This window comes from Heterocephalus glaber, unplaced genomic scaffold, assembly GCF_053883595.1.
Source record: "Heterocephalus glaber isolate CG9 unplaced genomic scaffold, H.glaber_assembly_v1.0 deba00001479, whole genome shotgun sequence".
NCBI classification, from domain to species: domain Eukaryota; kingdom Metazoa; phylum Chordata; class Mammalia; order Rodentia; family Bathyergidae; genus Heterocephalus; species Heterocephalus glaber.
The window spans coordinates 9,304,595-9,318,107 of record NW_028258316.1 but is presented as its reverse complement, the minus strand read 5'-3'; the positions used below and the strand labels follow the sequence as shown (position 1 = coordinate 9,318,107).

Sequence of the window (13,513 nt, the reverse complement as noted above, 5' to 3'; positions counted from 1 at the left end):
TATTCTTGTCAACATGCATGCTTATTTTTTACATAATAGCATTCATAATGTATACACCTGAATGATTTATTTTTCTTCCATGAAGAAAAAGTATGTTAAGGGCCTAGGGTGAGCAAAGCCAGAATGAGAGAGTGGCAGAGCTCAGAGCACAGTCACTTCTCCCGCAGAGACTGCTGTTAGTAACATTGTGATGCTGATGGGACCTGGCCCTGGGACTGAGGTGCCATTGCACACTGGCCTGAGGCACAGCCACTTAAAGTGTGATGAACCCTGGGGGGAATGAAACTGAGGGGAGGCTCTTAATGAGCATTTCTTACAGAATGTTTTTCTAAAAAATAAATAAAGTATAAGACTGTATTCTCTTCTGTGACTTCAAGTGAATACAAATAACTGAGCTACAGTTCCATGTATTTTTATAGTGCCTCTCAGCAAGCCCTCTGCTGTGAGAAATGAGGTTGTTCTGCTGTAGGCAAACATGCTTCTCCAATATGAGACTCCCTCACTCACTTTGCCTTTCTGGAAAGCCAAGCTCACGTTTTCTTGATAATTTGATAAACTGAAGCATGTACCAGAGTAAAACATTCAAGAATAAATTTTGTAGGTCCTTCCCTCTTTCAGTAGAAGTGCTTTAATTTGGACCCAGCTAGAATATCTGGTGTGATCTTCTGTTCTGCTCATAAGTTTGTTTTCTGAGATTTGTTGGTGAAAGTTACCCTAGGCAAAAATATGTGTGAGCCACACCTCTTTGCTTTTTTAGGTAGGTTTCTTCTAATTTCTCCTTTCATATATCTCTGCATTCCAAACAGTACCTTTGTGTCATCTGTTCCCATCTATGCTGGCCTTGTTATTGAGTTCTAGATTGTGGATATAGAGTCACAAACCCACACAGTACATACAGTGGAATTGAGTGGAGTGGCCAGAGTGGGATGCAGTAAGGGTTAGAGTGGACAAGTGTGAATGTAAGGGAGACAGCTGTCACTCAGACTTTAGTGTCCACAGCTGCCTCCTGCCAGTGTGGGCTTGGCATGTGATCTTCCAGTTTTTCATAAGATGCAAAAACCTAGATTTTTATGAGCAAGTTGTTATTGTATAGGCTTAATACATCATCTCTGTTGCCCAGGAAATGTCTGAATGTTTGACCCATTGAGCAGCTATTCTAGACCTTTCCCACCCTGCTTGCCCACCATCCACACAGCAGAGTTTGCCCCTTCAATGCGTTCCCAACTCCCACAGATCCTTGTCTTTCTTTTTAAGCTGCATGTGATTCCTGCACAAACGCTAACTGCTGTTCTTCTTAGTTTATTTCTTATCCTCCTCTCTGTTCCCTTATCACCTCCTCCACCCAATTCATCATCAGATCCTGTTGATTTTAATCCTCAAATAGATCTTGAATCTCATCTTCATCTCCCAGGAAACAATGGTTTTACTTTCCAAAAATTATTTAAATTAAGAAATTTCAGGACTGAAACCTGAGATGTTTTGATCAGACCTAGATTTCTTGCTCCCTTGACTCTCCCTGAATGTTGAAACATGGATTGCATACTTAACCTGCCACTTTAGTGACATCATGGTGATTAGAGGAGTCTCACACAGTACACACCTTCATAGCTATCTTTTCTGAATATAGGATATCACAGTTGAGAAGATTTTTAGATTTTGGGGGAAGAAAGAATTAAGAAAGTTACCAGGGAAGGTGTTTTCTAGTTACTGGAATAACTAATCTAAAATGAAACCTGGCAGATTCTAATTTTCAGACAGGAATTTTTTAAACGTTAACGGGGCCTGGGGATTTAGCTGAGTGGTACTGCACCTACCTCGCAAGTGCCAGGTCCTGAGTTTGATCCCCAGTACCAAAAAAAAACCACCCAAAAACATAAAATGTTAATAACAAAAACCAAATAGAAATGATATATTTTTTTGCTACTTGAAATGTCATCGGTAAATACTTTATCTTCTGATACTCTACCAACTTCTTGCCACCAAAACCAAAAGATTTTTCTCCTCAGCTTTTTCCCTTATGAAGAACTTCACATGGTTGCTTAAGCAGAAAAACCCAGAAACCTTCCTTGCTATATATATATATATATATATATATATATATATATATATATATATATATGTTTTTTTTTCTTCTTTCACTGTCTCCCTCACCCACTGCCCCCATCCAATCCATCATCAAGTCTTACTACTTTTACCTTTCAAATACACCATGAATCTTATTTCTGTGGTGCTCATCCTATGCCAAGTTACTATCATCTTCAATTTCACCAGTGTAGTCATTTCCTTAGATAGAGATGGTCTTTGCATTTCCTTTTATGTCTTCCTTGAACTATTCTCAGGAGTCGGAATGATCTTTTAAAACATGAAAACTTAAAATCTTTAATAGCTGCTTTTGCACATAGATGAAAGCAAAAAATTCTTGTGAGGTCTTCTAAGCCTCTCTAATCTGGCCCTTCCTATTCTTCTAGATACATCTCACGCATTTCCTGGCTTTTTCTGTGCTCCAGCCTCCTGTAGCTCTTTATACTTGCCAAGTTCTTTGCTGTTTCAGGATCATTTTCTTGGCCCAGGCCTTTCCCCCTGTACTCTTTGTCAACTTCTATACATTCCAGAACTCAGATTAAATGTCACTCCTCAGGAAAATTTTATGTGTCTCCATAGTCGAGGTTACATTTTCCTGCTAAACACTTCATACTTTTCCTTCATGATATTTGATACAGCCACCATTATTAATATCTGTGACCCTTGCCTAATGTCTTTCTTCTTCCATCTTTCTAATTCTCTTCCTGTCCTCCAATGGCCTGTAAGCTATTTGGACCTTGTCTGTTTTGCTCCCTGTGGATCTTCATTGAGTACATAGAACACATTAGGTCCTCAGTAAATATTTGTTGAATAAATTAAAGAATGAAATTAATTATGCTTCACTTTTTAATATTTTTCTTAGGGATCCTACATCTTAAAATCAGTTGGATTAGTGCTTCGGAGGATGCCCAGAGCATAATTAAGTGATAAAGTAGACCCTAACAATGCTTAAAAATAGAAATCTACTTTTTATTATCCTAATTAATCCATCCTTTTTTGGTTAATGCTGAATGTAACTGTAGTTTTTTTTTTTCCCACTCTTCTTATAGACGGAAAAGACGTAACTTCAGTAAACAGGCCACAGAAATCTTGAATGAATATTTTTACTCACACCTCAGCAACCCCTACCCTAGTGAAGAAGCCAAAGAAGAGCTGGCCAAGAAATGCAGCATCACAGTGTCCCAGGTGAGAGAGGACCCCCGTGGGTCTGTCCTGGGCTCCTCTGATACAGGAAACCTGTTCCTGCCTCAGGGCCTCCTTATTCAGTGCCATATCCAAATGCTTCATCAAAGAAGACAGATATAAAATCTAGACATTTCTGCATTTTTATGCAAGATTTTAAAGCTTAATTTTTAAAAACCTTAAGTGGCAAGGAATTAAGATTCTTCTTTCTTCTCTCCAGCCCCAAGTGTAAATCTTCTATAGTCAAGGCATAAACATGCACTCTTCAGCAAATGGACCATAGTCCTAGTTTCCCTGACTTAGGGGACCAACCTAAGCTTCTACCACTGGAGAGGCCAAATTATTTGTTGTCAAAAGAAAATTAAATATTTGGTGAAAGCTTGGAGGAATTCACTGATTCCCTTTTTGGTAACCGTGCTATAATGTTTAGATCCCAAGAATTTCTTTGCTTCCTTCCTTATTCTCATTATAGAGAAGAATTAAGTTGGTGCCAGTCAGAGTTGTTATTCTTTTAGTGTCCATTGTACTCTTTGTGGCTCTGAACTTTCTTTACATCTTCTAATAACAACAATATACTTAGCTTTTATCAGAAAGGCTGTTATTTGTATTTAGGATTGAAGATACTTTAGTATTCAAACAACTGTCCCTCCTTAAAGCAAAAGTGCAGTCAGCCCTCCTTGTCCACTGAAAAAATTACATCTGTACCCAATGTATATAGACTTTTTTCTTGTTTAGAACAATATAATATAGCAATTATTTACATAGCATTTACATTGTATTAGGTATTACAAGTAAAATAGAGGTGATTTAAATATACAGGAGGATGTACAAAGGTTTATGCCAATTTTACGTGTAATTTTATGTGAGAATTTTTCAGTATCCTCCAATTTGGTATCCTTTGGGTGGGGGGAGTTGGGAGCTAATTCCCTCACAGATACTCAGGGATGATGACTGGCATTAACTCTAAAATACAATTTTATTCAAATACTTGTATTTTTGTTTACAGATTTGACATTTGAAGAGAATTAATTTCTAACTTACAAAAGTGATAGTTTATCGACCACTTCTTGCAGTAGAACTTAAGGAGAAGCTAACTTTGACAGATATTTCAGTGTTCCCTAAAAGACACATGATCCAAGTTGTAAGAGGAATTTCTAAATAACTGTTCCTACTATGCATCAGAAGTCCAGATTCTGAAGGTTCCCTTTAAATTCCAGTGAGGGTCTTATATAATATTTTAAGTCATTGTCATTTAAAGGGAAAAAGGCCTGAGTTTAAAATGATTTTGGCATTGTTTTTTATAGGACCTTCGGAGCAAGCTTTGATTTTATATATAATTAAGGTTTCACTTAAGGTTTATTGTCATTCTCTTATAAAATAGTGATATATCTTTTTTTTTTTTTTTTTTTGGTACCGGGGATTGAACTCGGGACCTTGTGCTTGCAAGGCAGGCAGTGGAACCACTGAGCTAAATCCCCGGCCCAGTAGTGATATATCTTTATTCCTCTTGGCCAGTTTGAATGGGACAGATAGAAATGATTTGAATTACCAACTTACGAAGATATGCACTATAGAAAAATTTACTATCTAGGTTACATACCAGTAGTATTCACTGCATCTTGACATACTGAGTATAATATGCTAGATCAGATAGACAAGACCAAATTAGAAGTGTATTCATTTTATTTGGGTTTGTGTGGAGTGTGCATTTCCCCCAAACATAGTGGAAGGATTAGACTTGTGCTAAACACCAGCTGAAGAAGCCAGGTCTAGTTTTCCAGCACTTATACTGCCCTCTGACTTAGACTTTGAATGTTGTGGATCCAATTTAAATTAAGGTGTTTTGGGCCGGGGATTTAGCTCAGTGGTTTCACCGCCTGTTGTGTAAGCGCAAGGACCCGAGTTCGATCCCTGGTACCAAAAGAAAAAAAAAAAAAGAAATTACGATGTTTTTCTGCTTACATTCTTTTTATTTCTTACACTTCTATTATATATATTTATTATATATATATATATATACCAATGGAGAATAATATCGATTATTTTTTTTAACACTATGAATTTTTCATTTTTCAGGACATAGCACTTTGAGTATACTCAGTATGCACTTATAGAATAAGTGATAAAAGGTTTCCTTCTGGCTATTCTGAGTTACAGGATTTTCACTTCTAAAATATGCTAGGAACCCACTTCCTAAGTTTTTTTTTTTAATTGTTAATTACTATATTGAGGTTTGTGTTGTTGTTGTTGTTGTTGTTTTTGTATTTTTGTTTTGCTTTGTTTTTGGTTTATTTGAGATCAAATCTGTGTTGCCCAAGATGGTTTCAAACTCCTGGGCTCAAGCAGTTCTCCTGCCTCAGCCTCCCAAGAAGCTGGGACTACAGGTGTGTACTCCTGCACTTGAGCATTTCACTTGATTTCTATAGGTTAGATTCTGAAGTTTTTCAACAGTTGCTAGAAGAAAAGTCTAAATAATATAGACCTAAATCTATTTATCTATATAAAATCAAACTCTCTCACCTTGTTTCTTCCAGGTCACCCTTTCAAACATAGAATTTCAACAGTCAATTTATGTATCAGTTTAAATTGTTGACAGTTTCCAGTATTTACCCACTTTCTGTCTAAAAAGTTAATTTCTCTACAATTCCCTTCCCCCAGACCTCTGAAGTAGATGAAATGATATTATCGTTTTAACCATTGGAGATAGCAGTTGCTATCCTTATAAAGTGATGGCATTTTGTTTAAGTTGGTTAGAGATAAAAGCCACGATATTTCTGTTTCAGACTTGACAAGTCAACCATTTTAAAAAGGGAAAAACATTGTTTAAAATGTAAATCATACTGAAACATAAGATATTTAAATAGTCTGTTGTACGAAAAGATCTTGTCTTATTTAAAAACTGCAGCAAAGTAGCATTTCATATTTCTTCAGTTTGCAAAACATCCTAAATCCAACCATAACAAAGGTTGTCAAGGCTGTGCAGCAGTAGAACCTTTACCTGTTGCTGGTAGGATTGTAAATTGTTAGAGCTACTTAGAAAAACTTCTGGTGTTATCTTATAAATTTGAACATGCATATACCGTTCAACCCACAATTTCACATAGAGTGAAATTGCCTCTTGTTATGTGTATCAAGACACTGGTAGTATTAATAGTGATATTGTTTGAAATAGCCAAAAAACATTAAACAAGCAGCTGTCCATTGGGTAAAAGGGAAAAATACACTGTGGAATAGTCAGTCCCCCAGTGGAGCACCATGCACAGTGCAATATATCAATTCCAGTGATTCTAGAAATGAAAAATCCAAAGGCAAAGATGAGAAGCAGAGACACCAGTTAGCATGCAATTGCAGTAACTTGGGCTAAGGATGATGGGGGTGGTAGGAGTATTAGAGCAGAGGTGACAAGATGTGGCTGGGAAGTACAGCCGTGAGGGATTTCTGATAGGTGGCATAGGGTATGAGAGAAAGAGAGGCAGAGAACGACTTAACAGTTTTGGGCTGAGGAGTGGGAGGAGTACAATGGAGAAGGTTTTGGGAGAAGCAGGATTTGGGGGTTAGGAGGAATCAGGAGTTTGATTCTGCAGCATTCTAAGCTAATACCAGAAGTTTTCAAGTTTACAGTATATAACTATAAATAGGAATGGGTAGATGAAAATTTTATAATTTATATTAGTTTTACATTAATTTGTGATAATATACTATATGTCCTTAATATAGAATTTCATGCTGAATTCAGAATTGGATTTTCTGATTTCTTAAGGCTTAGTTTGACTTGAGTAAGCTAGCATTCCTTTTTTACATAACAACCTGAAAATTCACAAAAGAAGAAATTATTTCAAATTTCATACGCACCGAGAATCATACTTAAATTGACACATATTCTTAATTAGTAGAGCAGATATTGATATGCTTTCACTTTTTGGAATAGAGCTAACTTGCATTGATTATTCACGTTTCTAAGCCACAAAAACCTCCATTGTTCTCCTGATTCCAGTTCTGAATTTGAGTGACTCTAGCCCTACCTTCTCTGCTAGGTGTTTTTTAGAATGAAAAATGTTAATTTATTCTTTACTGCTACTATAGTTGAAATATATAGTAAAGAAAGGATTGATTTTTTTTTTTCAAGCAGATGAGAACCTGAAATGCAAGAGGTTAAAGTGACAGCATTAGGATTCATTCATTCAACTAACATTTTAGAGCCTCTAAACTCGCACACAAGACATGTTTCTACAATCCAATGTGGAAAACATTATGATCTAACTCTTACAGATGAGGAAACTAAACTTTATGGGACTGATTTGACAAAGTTTACAGAGCTCAGTGAGTAGTGGAATGGAGAGGGTTCTTACACAGAGATTCTTCATAGAAAGGGAAAACCTGAATTTTATTTTGTTTTTTCCCCAGCAAGAGGCAATGTGATTCATCCATCCCTGGGGCCCAGGCTACAGAGTCCTGTTTGGTGAGGCACAGGCTTGGACTTGTATCACTAGGGCTTCATCATTTCCCCCTAGGCTACAGTAGAGACTCTAGGCTAGTTAGTAGCCTGAGGTCTCTTTACTCATTAAACTACTTATTCCAAAGCAGTGAATATTCAGTAAGCTAATTAAAATTTGTAAGTAAGATTTCCTTATTAAAAAAATCTATTAAACTAAGAAGAAGCCCGTTAAAATAATAATCAGTGCAGGAAAAAAAAGATGACTATGAAACACCAGCATCTGTTTCATCCATCCAACGGAAGCCTTTCAGGTTATTTTGGCGGCAGACAGAGGCAGAAGTGGATTTCTGCTGTAAGTGCAGTTGGCAAACCAGAGGCTAGCTGAAAGAAATGGCAGCTACCTTGTTAAGCAGTTCTTTCACACTGTCTTAAAGGAAGGCACCTTGCATTGTGTGTCCTTGTGGAGGTGGGACATCATTAAACAGTGTGCACAGAGTAAAGGAGCAGGTTGTGAAACCATGAGAGCTTCAAGGATGCTGTGACATTAGTGCAGATTGGGCACACCTGCAAGATCTAAAGAAAGCAAGGGAAGCCTCAGATTTTTGGTGATGGTGATAGTTTTCTGTAATCAGATAGTGATTAGCATGGTCTTAAGGCTGTTCCAGTAGTGTCAGATATTGTGTTTTTTTAGGATAGATTTTGCTGAAGGTATCTCTTAACACTCATTTGATGTGTGGTACCTACAGGTGGGGGATTTCCATGTTAGATTTAGTGTTTTTTATTTTTCCTGTAGAAATCTTCATTAGAACTATGGGCCTCTAGCTTTTGCCTTCTTTGCCTTCTTTTGCCTGGTCCTTCTCATCTTTCATTTGAATGAATATTCCTATCAGGCCTTCCTCCTGCCTTCTCTCCTCCCAGTGTCTCACCTTTCCATTGCCTTGCTTTTGCAAGGCATGTCAGGCCAATAGGCTAATCTATAAGGCAGAGTCCCAGTAGAAAACAGATGGCACACTCAAATTAGAATAATTTGAGAAGGGTTGAATCAAGTGACTGTTTATGAAAATGTGGGTAGAGTGTAGGGAAACCACAAAGGATAATGTTGGTAATACATTCTCTTACTACCCCTTTGGCCCTAGGAGATGAAGTAAGGGTTACCAGAACCTGCATCAGAGGTGGTATGTGAAGAAGGGCAGGAATGAGGCCTGAGAAAAGGGAGGGAGTCAGAGCAGATACTCTGACCTCACTTTCCTCCCTTCCTCTGTCTCCTACCAGTGCCCGCCCACAAAAGGCCCTGAGCCGGGGGTTTGTGGGGCAGCCTCCTGGACTCACATGTAGGAAGGAGTGAGCAGAAAATGGAGAGTGTTGCCCAAGGGTGAAGGCACCAGATCAGAGCCCACTTCACGCTCCAGCCTCTTGTCGCCCCACTTCTGTTGATTCTCTGATGGTCCCACTCAGGAGCCTTCTCCAGGTCTCTTGACCCTTCCCTTCTCCCTCATGTTGGCCTCTTTTCTCCTTTCCTGATTCTTCTGTCAAGATGTGGAGAGCACATTACTTTTCTAAGTGAATATGGTTTTGAGAGTAGCAACTACAAACAGTAGTAAGTTAATTTGATCCAACCAAAAGTACTTATCAGGAGTTTTGGCTATTTTCCTAACTCACTCAGCAGGTACTGAGTGCTTACTACAGTAGTTATTGGACACTGTGGCAAGGAAAGATGAATATGATACTGTTCTTTAGAAATGTCAGATTTCTCAGGGGGGATGTGTGTAGACATGCTTCTGACAGAAAATAAAAGATACCTGAAAGAGTGAACATGGGTGTCACAAGTGTGGGAAAGGGCTTACTCTCTTGTATTAGGATCAGGAAAGGTCCTCTAGGAAAATGACACATGTGGAACCTGGAGAAAGTTGAATAAAACTCTTTTGACAGGAAGAAATTGGGAAGAGAGGGTATTCTAAGCAAGGAAACTTTATAAGCAGAAGATAGATAGGTTAGGAAGACAGGCTAAGAAGGCTGGAGCCTATATTGCTATGTGGGGGATTATAAGAATGGGGCTGGCAGTCTCTGTGAAGTCTCAGACTGGCTTGAACTTAAATCCAGCCCTTCCCTAGCCTCTTATCTCCATGGGATTAGTAAGTCATTTTACCTCACTCTGCCTCCCCTCTCATTTGGATGTGGTTCATAGGATTATAGATGTTTTAGTGAGGTAATACACCTGACAAAGTACCCATTACAAACATAGTAGAAGACTATACTAAGGAATAATTAAAGCTCTTTCCCCTTTCTTGAGTTCTGTATCTTTGCCAGCACTGCCACATACAGACATTTTTCTACTCCTTCACTTCAAATGTAGGTCCTTCAAGAAAGCTTTCCTTGATATCCCTAGTTCATATGCTCTCTTCTTTATTCTAATGGCTTCTTTTCCTTCTTAACACTTGACCATGATTATAATTCTAAATCATGAATTGTTTAATGGATGGTAAGCTCCATGTTGATAGGAACTGCTGATTATTCAGCACTGCCATCTTAATGCCTAGGAGAGTTCAACACCTAGACACTCAATGAATGTTTGTTGAATCAATGATTTGGATACCAGGATGTAACATTAGAAAGTCAAGATTGAACTTTATTGGGGAGGGTCTTCAATTATGAGGTTACACAATTTAGATGTCTGCAATTATGAGGTTGAGCAGTTTTTAATGTCTATTTTACATCCATTAATTATTCAACAATACTTAACGACTTCAAAGTCATTGGGGTAACATTATAACAGTGAATACAACAGATCCTGCCTTTTTGGATCTTATATTCTAATGAGAAGGAATATGGTTCTATTATGTTATTTAATTAACATATATCATAATATAAGTAATTATGTTAGGTAATCATATTACTGTAGGAACTATAATAATATAATGTCAAGCCAAGTGGTGATATACACTCATAATCCCAGCTACTCAGGAGACTGAGGCAGGAGGATCACAAGTTTGAACCCAGCCTGGGTAACTTAAGGACTTAGTAAGATTTACATCAAGATAAAAAAATAAAATTAAAAATAGAGCTGGGGTTGTAGCTCAGTATGAAAGCCCTGGGTTCATTTTGTAGCACTTAACAATAATAATAACAGTAGTAATAATAATAATAAGTTATTATTATGTCTTATAAGTGCTATGAAGTAAAATGAGGAAAAGGATGTCTGAGGTGGGGGTATATGATCATATTTGTTAATGATAACTCTAGCACCAATGTGTAAGATCAATTTGAAGGGGAAAGCTCTAGAATGAGGACAGCAGTAGAGTATTAGCATAATTCAGACAAGAAACAATGAGAATTGAAAGGAAGTCACTAGAAGTAAAAATGAGGGATGGTTTTGAAGGTGTGGGCATGTTTGGGGATAGGATAAAGAATTGGAAATGGATGTGAGAAGAAAGAGTAATAATAGAAGATGGCTGAGGTATGTGGGCTAGATGTTGAAGATGGTGATCTTATTAGCTGAATGGAGGAGACATTAAAGGTTTTTGATGGTTATGCCCCATTTGCAGTATCTTCAGTATCTTGGTTGAAAAGTATTTAGTTTGGAAATATATCTCAAGGGAAAGGTCAAGGTTCCCAATGTAACTTTGGGGATCTGTCATCTACTTAAATTTGTAGTTGAGGACCTGAAACTTGCAGATACATAGAAAATAAGGCTACAAGAAACTGCATTCCCTAGGGCATTTGCCAGTTCTGAGAGTCTGACTAAAAGGCTGAGAGGTTAAGCAACTTTGCAGTGCTTAGAGGATGAGAATTGGTGTCTAGAACCTGCCAAAGAGGCTATTTTTTCCCCTTGCTTTGGGTTTAGAACTCAGACTTCTGGGGCTTTATCTTAGCAGTAAGAGTGTGTTATAAATAAATACTAACAGATACTACTTTTACTTAAAAGTACCTTAGTTCTTGTGTGTGTGTCTGTGCACGTATGTGCTAGGGATTGAACCTGTGGCCTAGTACTCACTAAGCACATGCTCTACCACTGAGGTACACCTCAAGTGACAAAAATGCCTCAGTCCTTTTTAAAATTAATTTCATTGGTACACTGGTTTTTTTTTGGTACTGGGGATCAAACTTGGGGCAGCGAAACCACTGAGCTAAATCCCCGGCCCTCATTGGTACACTTTTGATATACATAATGATCATATTCTTCACAGGAAATTTGTACCTGGACATATCTTGATTCTTTTTTTCCCCATTCCCCTCCCCTCCCTTCAACCCTTCTTCCCCTCCTGATTTATAAAAGTTTTGTTTCCATTTTTTTCCTTCTATTCTTGTTTTTTCCTTTTCCTTTCCTTCTTTTCCCCCTCCCCCCTCCTTCGTTTCCCTTCCCATTTGAGCATTTTCTTCCTACTTCCCAATATCTGTTATCCATTTTGGTCTTTATTCACACTTTCAGTTTCTCACACAGGAGAAACAATGTGATATTTAAATATGTATATCCAATTTATTTCACTTAAAAGTATGGTCTTAAAGTGCCTCCATTTACCTTAGAAATGTCTCAAATTTATCTGTCTTTATGGCAGAGTAGTACTCCATTGTATATAAAAACTCCATCATCTTTATCCATTCATCCGTTGATAGGCATTTGGGCTGTTTCCAAGATTTAGCTATTACAAATTATGCTGCTATAAACATGAGTATGCATATGTCACTGTGGTATGGTGCTTTTAACTCTTTCAGGAAGATACCAAGAAGGGGAATAGCTGGGTCAAATGGAGCCTCTAGTTTTAATTTTTTGAGGAATCTCCATAGTGATTTTCATATTGATTGTACCAATTTACACTTCCACCAACAGTGGAGAAGGGTTCCTTTTTGCCTACAGCCTCACCAATATTTGTTGTTGGGTGATTTCTTTTTTTTTTTTTTTTTGGTACCGGGGATCGAACTTGGGACCTTGTGCTTGCGAGGCAGGTGGCGGAACTACAGAGCTAAATCCCCGATTTCTTGATAATAGCCATTCTTTCTGGAGTAAGATGGAATCTCGGTGTTTTAATTTGCATTTCTCATATGATCAGTGATGTTGAACATTTTTTCATGTATTTATTTGCTGTTTGTACTTTTTCATCTGAGAAATGTGTATTCATTTCAGATGCCCATTTTTTGAGTGGGTGTTTAAATTGGGGGGGGTCTGATTTTTTGGGGGTCTTTATACAGTGGACCCTTGACTTACGAACTCATTCAGTTCCCAAAGGGCTAGTTGTAACTCAAGTTGGTTGTAAGTCAGTACAGCTGAGATCTGGATGTTTACCTGAGTACACAGTATAGATAACAAGAGGCAAATGAATCTTTCATTAACCTAATTAACCCAGGTTGTTTGTATGTCAGGCCAGTTGTAACTTGAGGATCCACTATACATTCTAGATGTTAATCTTTTGTCTGAGGAATAGCTGGTGAAAATTTCTTCCCATTCTGTGGGTTGTTTCTTCACTCTCTTGGTAGTTTCTTTGCTGGCAAAAGCTTTTTAATATGATGAGATCCCAGTTGTTGATTCTTTGTAATATTTCCTGTGGGATTGGGGTTTTGTTCATAAAGTCTTTCCCTATACCTATGTCTTCAAGAGCTTTACCTATTCAAGAGTTTTACCTATCTTCCTGCAGATGTAGTGTTTCTGTTTTAATATTTAGATCTTTGATCTATTTAGTGCATAGTGAGAGATACCGGTTTAGGTTTAATCTTCTGCACGTGGAAAACCAATCTCCTTAGTGAACATAGATACAAAAATCCACAATAAGACACTGGCAAACAGAATGCAGCAATCATCAAGAAGATTATATACCATGACCA

General features: G+C 37.7%; 1 protein-coding gene across 7 annotated transcripts in view; it reads left to right on the top strand.

Annotated features, from left to right (window-relative positions):
- Pbx3 (PBX homeobox 3) overlaps positions 1-13,513 on the top strand; it is a 201,293-nt gene that overhangs the window by 166,956 nt on the left and 20,824 nt on the right. For all 7 annotated transcript variants that reach the window (XM_021262051.2, XM_004849367.4, XM_087183192.1 and 4 more), the window contains one exon: positions 3,132-3,267. In XM_021262051.2, coding sequence (XP_021117710.2) covers positions 3,132-3,267 — 136 coding nt within the window. The remainder of the gene's footprint in view (positions 1-3,131; positions 3,268-13,513) is intronic.